General features: G+C 39.9%; 2 protein-coding genes across 4 annotated transcripts in view; one reads left to right on the top strand and one right to left on the bottom strand.

Annotated features, from left to right (window-relative positions):
- Positions 1 to 12,933, bottom strand: part of ARV1 (ARV1 homolog, fatty acid homeostasis modulator) — a 27,285-nt gene extending 14,352 nt beyond the window's left edge. Inside the window, exons 1-5 of one of the 2 annotated variants that reach the window (XM_038130664.1) lie at positions 12,810 to 12,933; positions 10,339 to 10,395; positions 3,568 to 3,687; positions 1,738 to 1,891; positions 299 to 523 (exon numbers count right to left, since the gene is read on the bottom strand). In XM_038130664.1, coding sequence (XP_037986592.1) covers positions 299 to 523; positions 1,738 to 1,891; positions 3,568 to 3,687; positions 10,339 to 10,341 — 502 coding nt within the window. In that variant the 5' untranslated portion in view covers positions 10,342 to 10,395; positions 12,810 to 12,933. Of the gene's footprint in view, positions 1 to 298; positions 524 to 1,737; positions 1,892 to 3,567; positions 3,688 to 10,338; positions 10,399 to 12,809 lie in introns of both variants that reach the window. The other variant, XM_038130663.1, reaches the window with a different exon arrangement.
- Positions 12,816 to 13,336, top strand: part of TTC13 (tetratricopeptide repeat domain 13) — a 39,868-nt gene continuing 39,347 nt past the window's right edge. For both annotated transcript variants that reach the window (XM_038130660.1, XM_038130659.1), the window contains exon 1: positions 12,816 to 13,336. In XM_038130660.1, the coding sequence (XP_037986588.1) occupies positions 12,907 to 13,336 (430 nt within the window). In that variant the 5' untranslated portion in view covers positions 12,816 to 12,906.

Below are 13,336 nucleotides of genomic sequence, written 5' to 3'. Positions count from 1 at the left end.
AATGATCCATGAGATGCCTCAAATTGTAACAGATGGATGTAGAAACAGATGGATCTGGTGGATATAATACCGTATATACAAAGAGATGATAGTGAGATAAGAGGTACTTTTTTTCTTCCTTTTTTTTTTTCAATCACTTTCTATTACAGTTTAAAGAACACAGTTTTAAACTGGAGCTATTTCAGTCACGAATCTGATATAGATTAAAAAGATAAAATAATAATGACTTGTGTAACATCACCAGTCTCTAACACATATTCTATACACATAATGCAGTATATAAAATGCAAAAATATACCTCTAATTGCCTGAGAGTTTGATATCAAGACAAACACTTTTATAAATGCAAGGCACAAAGGCGTGTAGTCGTGCTCCCAAATAACAGCTGGAATTAGCAGGAGCTTTCCATAGGTGGACAACAGCAGTGCTTTGAGAAGTAAGATGAAGTCAGACTTTCTTTTCAGCATCTCAGGTGTCATCCACCACAAGGTAATGAAAATGCCAATGAAAAATGAAGTTTGTTCTGAAAGGAAATAAGAGGCATTGGAAAGAGAGAACAAAGTGCCAAAAATCAAGTCCAGATCTGAATGAATTTCAGTAAAATGACATGTCCCAAATGCAATGGAGTCACTTTTTAAAAGCCACAGACAAATACAAATGTTCTCTATCTCCTGTGTTCATTTTAATAGCCAAATATTCCTTAAACCAATTCAGTATCATGACATTAAGAATAATTCTATCACAGGATTCTATCTGTAGGATTATCATATTTGTGATTTCTGACTCCATATAGCACAGGAAGTTAAGAACAAGAACCTCTTCACTTTCACTTTTTAGCAACAAGAGAGGGTTTTTTTCCATCTGTTAGGCTGTAAAACAAAATCAATCCTTTTTTGCAAAAGATCACCAGCAATGAACCCTTTTCATCCAGCATGAGAAAGAACACCAAGGTGAAAATACCATTGAGCTACCAGACTTTTTTTGACACCACTCCTGTGATATGCTGGCATTAATGCAGACGTCAAAGAAACTCCCACAATAATTGTAATATATGAGTCACTACTGAAAAATAAGTTCAATATTTTTACTGACATATTATAAGAACCTACTTAAAAAAACATTAGACAATAAAGGATTTAAATTAAGCTCTGAATGTGTAAGAAAAAATAGTAGTTCTAGTGTGCAAGTTTGATTTAAACACTATCACATCTGAAAAAGTATGAGAAAAAATGTTTTAACCAGCACAGAACAAAACTGCTCCCCTGCCTTCAACTGCAGTCTTAGAGTACAGAAGTATTTATTCTTTATTGTGGATGACACCAGTCTGTATTTTAGTGTATTTGTTCAAAAAAACAACCCCAAGCAGATACAGCTTTTTCCAATTGTTCACTTTAGTAAGGTTGTATCACCTTAATGAATAATAGACCTTGAAGTCAACATGAAACATGGAATAAGGCTGAGCTCTACACTGATTTTCAAACTATGTCAAAGAGATATCAGGCTAAGATTTCTGAACATTGCTACTTTTCAGTCTCTTCATATCTAATGCTGATCATATCAGTCTGAACTGTAATCAGGACAGACATTTGCATTAAATGCAGGCAAATTAGAGAGTATGTGTGTAATTGTGTAACCATACTGGGTTGGACATCACATCCATTCTCTATCAATTTTTGCAGTATGGGCTTGAAGTTCTTCAATGCTTAAAGAGTATATAATACAAATCACCAATCTTACCTAAAGAAGCTATGCCAAACATTCTATAAAAATCCCATTCTTTGGCATATCTGATTAAGTCATCAGGATCTGTACTTTGGCTTGAATCCTGTAGTTGCAACCACCTGAGATAAGCTTCACAGAGCAAACAAAATACACAGAGCTTCCCATGAATCTGGTAAATGAAAGAATAATAAAAGGAGTAGTATTAAATCAGCATAAATTAAAGCATTAGTAAGAAATCAGCATTTAAAATACATTTAAACACCTCCACACAAACTCTGTAGGTGTATTATTTTTCTTTATCATATAAGCAAAATTACTGCCATTGAGCCACTAATTTATCACATCATCCTTTTAACATCTGCTAACATGATAGTCAAATTATAACATGCACAAAACTGCATCAACAGTTCTGTACAGAGGAAGGTATATAACTGTGGTTAAGGCCTGATCTATCCTGTTTAAAATTGGGAAGGCTATTCAGCTAGGAATGAAAACCCAAAATTGTGCCATTGCTAGCACAGAATTACACTATCTAAAATTTCTGTTTAAGGGCAACTACTCCATTCAGCAAACTGGTTTTAATAGCCTTTTTCCCTGGGACCAGTTTCTTCTCCATTAGAAGAAACTGGTAGTGTAGTTATACCAAAATATTTCTTAGCTCATATAAGAGTGAGGTACCAAAAATAAAGGGAGCAATATAACCAAACAGAACTATTTAAAATATCTTCTGAAGTGACATCAAAAATTATGTTGTGAGGGCCAACAGTTAGCATGTTTCCACATTATACAGTCTATAAGCCAGTGCATATATGAGGTGATTTCTGGTTTTATACAGATTTAAACAAGCCATAACAATTTCTGTGCTGGATTCTACTTTTTCCATTGGAGGCACATTATGCCAAATGCACATACATGCACAGGCTTTGCTAGTTTAAAATTCAACTAAATTTATTTTAATAGATGAACTTTTCACAGACAGTCCTTGCAGAAGCCTCACAGGAAACATCATCACCAGTCTCCAGAAGCACCGAATTAATTAAAAATATTTAGATAGATTTATGCTTGAAAGATGAAGCAAGTGTATTTATCTACACTGCTTAAACTGAACTGGCTAAGAGGTACCAACATGAACACAGCACAAACTTATGCTTAGAGATTTTGCTCTAGATTAGCTTCCCTCTCCTGGGAAATCAGTCCTTACAGTAAAAAATGCAATACTAAAACACTGCACCTCTACACTCCAGACTGGCCAACCCAATTACGTAATTCTGCATCAACCACACTTCAAGTGAAAGCCACCATCTTCTGCTCTGGCTTTGAGGGCATAGTTAATGACACAGGGAGAAACTTGTGAGAAATCAGTACAGTAGGTTTAACTAGCACAGCATTATTAATTTGGTATGTTATACTCCTATTGTTCATCTGAAAAAGAATTGTTTCCAACAGAAATTCAATTTCAAAATTAATTTGCAATTAGGTCTTTCTCTTACAGTGGAATTTAGCACATCATCCTTTTAGCACCAATTAAGGTGAGAGGCAGGTTAGAGATTAGGTAGAAAACTGCATGAACAGGTCTTTACAGTCCCTTCTCTTTAACATGTAAGATGACTTTGTATTTGCTGGTACTGCAGCATCCCTTCTGTGAAGACAGAAGCTGGCTTAGTAACAGTTTGAGTCTGAGATTCCATGTGTTCTATTCATGATATAACTGGTTCAGCTTGCTGAAATCTGTGGAAGGTCAGGAGATGAACAGTCTTTAAAGTTTTATAACTAATACAACAGACTTACCAAACCTAAATATATTTTTAACAAAAAAAGCCACAAGGGAGGGACACAGCAACTTACATTTATCTTTGTGTTGAAAAGAATGTGCCTGTATGCTTGTGCTTTGCATAAAACAGCATTAATCAAGATGATAACAGGATCATACTCAATGTATTTATCCACAGGTTTCTGGCAGGATTTCTGAAAATCACAAAATAAGAAGAATTAGGGGGAAAAAGGGGGAAGAGTTTATAAAATTTTCCTCTGATCTTAGTAAAACTGGAAAAATACAAATTAACAATTCAATTATTATTAGTTTTTCCTTAATGTCATCTTCATTTTCAATACAGTTTTAATCCATCCAGAAAAATTGATTCTTCTCCCTTGACACTACACTTGACAAACAGACTTCCCTTATAAAATAGAAAGATTTATTTTTGATTTTACAGGGTTTGGATTAAGATTGATAATGAAATATGCAGGAATGGACTAGTTATAATTTTGTGCTCCACAGATGCAAAAAACTACTTTCCTACGACTCAAGAAACGCACCAGTATCATGCTAAAGGTTAACTGATCATGGCTCATCTACTGCATATTTTATTTGTGTTATTTTGGTTATTCTTTAGAAAGAAAATGAATTTCTTCTATCCCTTCTTTATTTTCAGAGATGCTTTATCCTCCTATCCTACCTTTTTCTTACTTTTAAGGAGACAGTAAATGTTTTTTGCTGTTACATTGTTCTTCCATACTGTAAACCTGGATGGTCTGGATGTTTCAACCAGTTTTCCATCACTAAGCAAACACCAATACATTCAGAATACTGATAATGTAGTTTTCACACAGATCCACAGCCAAAGCGTCAGTTGCCACTAAACAGTGGTAGGACACTAAACTATCACTTCCCCAACACACCTGCTGGCTCTGCTAGAGAGGTTATTTCACCCAGACCACTGGGAACTGCTAGTCATCAATCCCCTCCAGCTTTATTGCCTTACCTGCCTGGCTGATCACTCCTTGATTTGAGTTACAGCTAATAACAGGCTGTTATACTGTGAGCAGGAGGGTTAAATAATCTTGCCAAAGGCTCATCTAGCAGACTAAGGAGGAAGTAACTTCTAACAGAGAGCTGAGGAGCAGCAGCCACCATTTCAGCTCGAACAAGTGCACTTGCAGCAGGGTGCTCTCCTGCAGGCCAGCTTTCTCCTGCTGCTAATCCTCTGGTCTGACTGCTTGTTTCCTCCAAGCTGTCCTCAGCTAATCTTGGTCCCCCAGGCCTTCAAGTTAGCTGCCATGCTGAGAACACAACAGTCACAGAAATTATCTCCATTTCCATGTTAATGAGTGCATGGTGGTGCACTGCCAGAAGAGAAATGTCGGCACACCACTTTCTGAAATGCTGTAACAGTCAAATGTGCAGCATCAGACAGCACATACCTACAGACAAACTCCCAGGACAAATATATAGATTTTGTAATTTTCATTTTTCTGTCATACAACGACCAACTAAGTACCACACTGCTGCTCACTCACCCTGCAACAGGATGAGGAGATGACTCAGAAGAAGGTAAAACCCATGGGTGGTTAAAAGAATAGCTTCATAATTGAAATAAAGCAAAATATAATAATAATAGTGATGAAATGGAAGATAATAAGAGAGAGATAATGCCCAGGAGAAACAGGAGCTGCACAACACAATTTCTCACCAGCCACTGACCAATGCCCATTCCATCCTTGAGCAGTGCTCAGCCCCTCCTGGCCAGTTCATTTACTTGGCAGGACACTTTATGGGTTATGGAGTATCCCTTTGGCCAGTTTGGGTCAGCTGTCCTGGCTCTGCTTCCTTCCAGCTCCTTGTGCACCTGCTGGCTGGCAGAGCATGGGAGACTGAAAAGTCCTTGGCTTGGGGTGAGCACTAATAGCAACAACTAAAGCATCAGTGTGTTATCAACATTATTCTCACTCTGAATCCAAAACACAGCACTCTACCAGCTACTAGGCATAAAATAAAACCAGCCAAAACTAGGACAGTGTTCAAAGTTAACACTGCCTTGCTATTTAACAAAATTATTTTTGTAGAATCTGAGAATGCAGAATTTCAGCAGCAAATTGACTCAGAAGTCCAACATCAATGTCAAGAAAAGCATCCAAACAAATAAACTGAATAGAGAGTCTGAGGAACGCTGCAGCCTCTAATCAGTGTTTCTTGGTCCAGCTTAAGGAAAAACTCAACTCATTTCAATCCAACAGTTTCAAGACAACATGTGTATGACAGTACACAAATTAGAGATAATGAATTTAAATTTAACCAAGTGTTTGATTAGTCTAAACATAAAGCGAATTAGATGGAAAAAGGACATAACACAAGATCACAGTTATAAGATTTAACAGAGTGAAAAAGAAATTACTACTTTAATTAGAGGCAGTGTCTTGCTTCATTTCCTTCTACTGGGAAATCATGAACAGATATTCTTATAGGTGGTAATTTGCATATGTTAAATCTCTGGGTTGATGTAGCATCAGACAAGTCCAATTCTTTAAAATAGGTTTATTCACACAAGCACTGGACAAGTTCATTCAAAGTGAGATTATTCAACACAACAGATGTCGTAAAGGTTAGATAAACGGTATCCGACATACACCCAGTTTTATTATGCTCTCAAATTCTCCTACAACAGAACATTTTCTGACCAGGACCAAAAATCTTTCTGAGTAAAGAATGGTATTTTCAACTGGAGGATCCCAATCAAACACTGATCAAAAAATTTGCAGTTAAGAGGTATTGAAAAATTTTCACTAACAGCTGACATGAATTTTAGACAATGAAAATTTATCAGACCAGCCATCCAGGCAAAACCAACAATACAGAAATTTACTGCAGATATATGTGGAGACTCCTACAAATGAATACACAAATAGTGGTGTCTTCTGCCCCACAGCTTCTGGCAGCCAAATACCAAACCTTCTCTGCAGCTGTGAAAATGATGTTAAATTTAGTATTTCTGGCTTCTAGAGCTAGATGAGAGCCCTATTCTTAATATATTTTATATTCCTAAGATACTTTATTTCTATCTGAGTCTCTGTTGCAAGAAGGAAAAGTCCTCTGTGCTTACCCAGCCAGTGACCTGGCCAATGTGAGCTCACCCAGGGATTTGTGAGGCCTACCAACCACCTTGGCTGCAAAAAACATTGTGTGCACTGCTACAGACTAACTGGATGATGGCTGATGTACCATTAGTATACTACTGAACTAATATGCCCTCTAGGAAGAATTTTTTCCATACCTGGCTATTTCATTAATTTTTCCAGCTATACAACTAAAACATCTGACACCAACTTTAAATGCATAGGAAGGAAATCTGTGAGTAAAGCCTGACTTCAGCAAAATCAGCGCAAGCAAGGACTGATGCAGTTTAAATACACATATGTTTCAGCTAGTTAAAGGGATGTAACTTTGGGGACACTGATAATCACTAACACTTTGACAGATTGGTATGAGCAGCTCAGCTATGGAGAACTGCTTGCACACTTAGTTTTAAGATTTTAGTCAGGCAGTTTAACTCCAATCCTGGTGCCCATTTCTCGTTGCCCACTGCTGTTCTGCACAGCTGTAGTCAGTGTCCTGGGCAGCATGAGTGAAGAAGGCACACCTTTAACATAGCTGAGCTTTTTCATCTTCTTTGGACTTTCTCAAAGACGTGCCTCATTTATCACAAAAGCAGTAAAAAGAGGTAACTGGATTTCTCTATGCTTTTAGCCATTTTTCAACTTCTGCCTTAAATATGTAATAATCAGAAACAAGTAACTGGTATTTTTTCTTGAAAAAATAGACACTACTTTGATTAAAAGGTACTTTCAGATTATGTGTCAGAGGAAAAGTCAAGCTTCACACCATAAATTCTATTTACACATATTCTGATTTGGTAAATTTAAGGAACATTGTAAGTATTTGGTACTGACATACAAACGTCCAACAGATACTGTGCTTCCTGAAAAAGGGATATTAAAAGTATATCAATATTCTAGCAAATTTAAATGGATATTACTTTAGGAACTGTTTGACTAATCAAATATTTAGGATTATGCTTGTCTGTTGTTTAAAAAAATCTTCCATTTTCATAACTTAGAAGTTTGCTTAATTATCGTTAAAAAATTGAAAACCAATTAGCAAAGGCAAATTAAAGAAAAAAGAAAACTTCAAAAGCAAGTACAACCATCTTCTTCATAGTGTAGTATATGAGATTCTTTTTGATCAAAGCAATCCAAAACATTTAAAGAAAGTAACATACATTTTAAAGTCTCAGTTGTATTAAATATGACCAAAAAAAAAAAAGTATTGATATGTTAATTCAAACTTTATGTTTATCAGCCTTTTATAAACCCCTACTCAAAAGACACAACTCTTGCTTTGTTCATCAGAGATACTCAGCTTGGAAACAGTGCACACAAATGTGTGCCCAATACAATACAGTCTACAAATATTTGAGAAAACACCTTCTGTCTCTGAAGGATAAAGTTTCTAAATTATATGAACATGACTTTTTTGGATTTATCTCTCTAATTTTAAAACATTACTTATTTTTAAATAAAAATATTTTGGGATGGGGTTTGTGGAATGTCAAAGAATTCTTGAAGAGGAATACACCCTGAAGAACAAAGCTTCATCCTGATCTAAAACTACTATAAAAACCACACCAGGAATACATTTGCAAATCTCTGGGCATTAGAATTATCAATGAAACAGTCTTATTATAGTTTTCCTTTCTCCAGGGTTTGAAGTTTGGCAAAATTAAGCTACAATTTTTTGCTGGACTACACATATAGCAAATTGTAACAACATTTACATAGCTTCCACATGAACAAGGGTCCATTTGCATAGGTTCACAGGCAAATTAAAGACTCTTGTGAGAGTGCCCTTAATCCCAATTGCACCCTTAAATAATAAAACACATTAGCTGTGCTGCTTTCAGGAATGGATTCTTTATTAGGGACGCAGCCAAGTGCCACAGTAGACTGAAAAACAAACAAAGGAGCCCAGTTTCAGATACATTCTGTTTCAGAAAACAAATTAAAAATATTTTTCCAGTAGTAAGTTGATCTGTAAATACAGTTGTGTAAAATTAGCATATGTTATTTTCCAGGGTGATCTTTGGACTCTTGACAGATTCTTTACCATACCACATAAATGCTTTGCATTCAAAGCAAGGTCTCTCTGCCTTGCTGCAAAAAAAAAAAAAAAAAAAAAAAAAAAAAAAAAGCTTTTCAATTATTTTTTAATTGCAGAAAAGCTAAATGAAGTGTGCACTGCTCAGGCAATTTGGCTTTCTTATTACAAAACACAAGGGGGGATCCTGACTGTGCTCTATATATTGCAATAAGTAATTTATTTTCCTTTGTTATGGTCTGGAACATTTTTAACATTTTATTTTTAAACATAACAACATATATGAAATAGAAAACCAAATTTTAAAAATGTTTGAATTCTTTTCCTTCTATTTCTGAATAAGTGAAGTTTGCTGATTTCTTTCTGTATACATTGCATTTCACAGAGTTTATTTCAGGTTAGCCAAACGTGTTCCCACCCCCCCAGAATGATTACTGTAGTAGCAGTGTTATTTGAACAGTATTTTTTCCTTACTGTTCTTAATGGTTGGTTTGTAACATATTCAGTGAAGATTTGCTGTATTATTTACAGATCAATTAAATTTTAAGGGTCTCTATATAATTACAAAAAACCCTCTCTAGAAGGAGCCACCTAGGCTTACCTTCACCATAACTTCCCACTGGGAATAGGGAACACATCAGTAATTCACAGATTAGGACTAAACCCAGGCCCAGGAGATGCAAAGTGAGTGCCAAAGCTCACCTCCACTGGAGGCAACCCTAACATGCCCACAGATTCCACACCCTCCACTGCTGCTACTCAGTTATCACACTGAACAAAAACCATATTGAAGAGGTCCATCTGTCTCTTGTAATGCTACTTCCACAGCTAAGTACATGCAGGATGAGAAAATGGCTCACCCACTAAATGTGCAATGCCAGAGGTCTAGGCTAGGCTTCAGCTGAAAATGGTCTTCATTAAACAAAACAGATTTAAAAAGAAGTTACAGAACTTGAGGAATTTGTGGCAGTTAGCCACCTTGCAGAGTTATTAGAAAAAGAAAGAAGAGAAAAGACACGACCTTTCCAACCCACATGTACTGTGTGGACTTCTGTGTTTTATAGAAGAAAAGTTTCTTTAGTTCCTTCAGCATCCATTGCAAATTTATTCCCAGAGTGCATAATAACACTTGTGAGGTCTTTAATGCTTGCCCACATTAAAATTACAATATGGAGTTCAAAGAAACTTTTAATTATATTAAGAGCAGTAACTAAACTAAAGCAACATTAGGCTGAATTTCCAAAATTGTACTCTAATATTGTGGGCTGGAAACACATGTTCCTGAAAAGAAGCTTTTAGTATTTGCCTCTGGAAAAACATTCATTCTTCTCTTCAACAAATTAATAACAGAATACAAAATCATGGGATTTTGCTTAGGCATTCAAATTTAAATCTTCCACCTCAAAATCACATCCAGATCAGGTTAAACACATCCTAAAATAAATGCAGGGCTACACAGAAGTTGCTGTTGGGAGAACTTAGGTTATTCAACCTCGAGATAATGTTCCAAAAAGTGCTGAATGACAGGGTTGTCCTGAGAATGGCAAAGACCTTTCAGATGCAGATTTCTTAATGTATCAAGGATGACTTTAAATATTGGGCAAAGTCTGTAGGTCAGTATGAAACAGTGATGATCTTGACAATGTTCTGCTTGTTCCCAACTTTCTGGGGCTCTCTATTTTACTTACCATATGGAACAAATGTTGTCTGGTTTTTTTTCCTTAAGGTGTCAGTATTTCCAGGTACTACTTGAAAATGGGAATGAAATAAAAGTGCTTTTAACAAAAAAAAAAAAATTATCTAGATTATGCCCATCAACCTCACTTTGAGTATCAACATACAATCTTTCTATGAATTTTTCACTTCTTGTCTCTTAATGCAACAATGGAGTAGCAGTACTCAATGCTCTCACTCCATGAAGACAGATGAAAAATGTTCTCAGGCTGAGTGATCACACCTTCTAATCTCACCTCAGACCTTCAATTTTTCTTAAATACCTTCAGCTTTCCTTAAGTTTTTAGAGGCCTACGCTCTAGGTTTTATACATAACTGATATAAATTATGTTTCACACTGGTAAGTGGGGGTCTTCATATATTTTTAAGTGAAGACTTCTAAGCTATCATTATTTTCAGGTTTGATCATCAAGGAGATTCATAACATTGACACACATATCATTACTCATGAAAGCCTGTGAAGGGTATCAAAGGACATTCAGTACTTGACTATTTTTCATTGTCAGCAGCATGATGATCAACAACTTTCCAGGTCTCTGGCCAGAGCACAGCCTTGCCTGCTTGGAATAGAAGGCCTGCAGAGAGTTGGTACAGTGACAAAACTATCCTTGCAGGTTAAAAAGAAAAAGTAAACCAAGCATTGCTCTATTGGAAACCATGAGGCCTTGGTAGCTGGAGACAACAGCAGGGCTTTCCTGCTGTATGCAGATAAACCTGAAGTCACATCAGCTCAACTGAAAGAATCTTTTGATCTCGGCAATCTTTCAACATTCTCATCTCCACTTTATGTGCCATGAGCTAACGTGTTTCCTGCTCTCAGCCCTGCCTGGGTGGCCAGAAAGTGAGGGCCAGTTTTGTGATGATATGACATGCGCCATGTAAGAGCAACTAGAACTGAAACTGAACCATGATGACTCACAACATAGCCAGAACAAACAGACTGGTACAAGTCAGTGAAAAATGGTACAAATCTGGGGCTGCATGGAAAAGGTGAACAGAATTCCAAATTGCTAGGAATGTATGATTCTTTGCTCTTTCCTTTACTCAGTTCTTTACTCTTTTTATATGAGCTTAGCATTTGTGACGCATACAGCAACTGGGACTTAAGTCTTTGATTCTATGTGGCATGCCAACAGGCCAGGATTTTTGGTCCTCAAATGGTTAAATGCCAAGGGGAATGAGTGCCATCTACTGGCTCCCAGGTTGCCTTAAATCTGCTTATCAGCACCATATCAGATTAATAAGCAAGAGGAAGCTGTAGACTTGAATGAGGTCTCCCCTCAGCCTCCTCTTCCCCAGGCTGGATAAGCCAAGCGACCTCAGCTGCTCCTCATATGGCTTCCCCTCTACATCCTTCATCAGCTTTGTAGTCCCCCTTTAGATGCTCTGCAACAGCTTTACATCTTTCTTACTCTGCTTTGCCCAAAACAGCCCACAGCAGTCGAGGCGAGGCTGCTGCAGGGCAGAGCAGAGCGGGACAATCCCCTCCCTTGTCTGGCAGGTGATGCTGTACCTGATGCTCCCCCCAGGACAGGGCCGGCCCTGCTGGCTGCCAGGGCACTGCTGGCTCACATTCACCTTGCCATCGACCAGGACCCCCATGTCCCTTTAAATAATCACCGCTCAGACCCTGACATTCAGGTCCAGTGGCACGGGAGCTGTGTTCTACCATGGAGCCACGCTCAGATCTGCCCTTCAGCAAGAGCCAGGCCGAGCACACAGAGCAGCAGACGCGCTGCACAGAAGCACCCAGGCCAGTCAGGACAGCTCCAGCACACAGGTGCACTCAAGGAACGGGAGGAAATGACACTGGGAAGCAGAGCAGGCAGAAAACCTGCAGAATCACAGAATGGGTCAGGTTGAAAAGGACCACATGGAGTCATCTGGTCCAACAGGGTCATCCAGAGCACATGGCACAGGATTGTGTCCGGATGGTTCTTGAACATCTCCAGTGAGGGAGAATCCACAACTTCTCAGGACAATCTGCCCCAGTGCTCGGTCACCTGCACAGTGAAGAAGCCCTTCCTCATATCCAGGTGGAACTTCCTGTGCATCAGTATCTGCCCGTTGCCTCTTGTCCTATTGCTTGGCAGCACCAAGATGAGCCTGACTCCATCCTCATGACACCCTCCCTTTAGATATTTATACGCATTGATGAGTCCCCTCTCGGCCGTCTCTCGTCGAGGCTGAACAGGCCCAACCCTCTCAGCCTTTCCTCACAAGACACCTGGATTCAGGAACAGCGGCCACAACGCGCGGGCATGGCCCGAGCCCGGCAGCAGGGGGCGCTCCAAGGGGCTCAGGCGCCCGCGTGCCACCGGACCCTCTACCACGTGCCGCGCGCCGCCGCTGCCGCCTGCTGACGTCAGAGCTTCCCACGTGCATTCCTGGCCTCCCCCACCCACTGCTCGCCGCCCCGACTCACGCAGATGGAGATACGGAGCACGCCGCGTTGGTAGTCCCGGTACAGCTCCGTCGCCTCCCCGTTGCACTCGATACAGCGGTAGGCGCCGAGCGCCGCCATGGCGCGCGGGAGCACGCCCAGCCCTGTCAGCGCTTCCACGCCGCCTCCTCGTTTCCGCGTTCGGGAGCGCGGCCGAGCCAGCGCTGCATCCCGGGAGCTGTGGTTTTCTTGCCGCTGTCGCACGCACGACTGCGCCGGTGGAGAACTTCATGTCCCAGGGGGCAGTGCGACGGCGGCCCCGTGGGAGGGGCGGCGGGGACACCCCGTGTTCCCGGCCGGGGAGGCGCACATGCGCGCCGTGAAGATGGCACCTGCCGGCGGCTCGGCGCGGCGTCCGTGGGTGCCGCTGGCCGTGCTGGCCCTGCTGGCCCGGGCCGCGCTCGCCCTCACCGAGCGCTACCCGGCGCTGTCCCTGTTCCAGCAGGAGCGGCACCGGCAGCGCCACGGCCCCGCGGGGGAGTGGGCGGAGCAGTACTCGGCCGAGTGCG

Source organism: Motacilla alba, chromosome 3, assembly GCF_015832195.1.
Source record: "Motacilla alba alba isolate MOTALB_02 chromosome 3, Motacilla_alba_V1.0_pri, whole genome shotgun sequence".
Classification (NCBI taxonomy): domain Eukaryota; kingdom Metazoa; phylum Chordata; class Aves; order Passeriformes; family Motacillidae; genus Motacilla; species Motacilla alba.
This window is presented reverse-complemented; position numbering and strand designations above follow the sequence as displayed.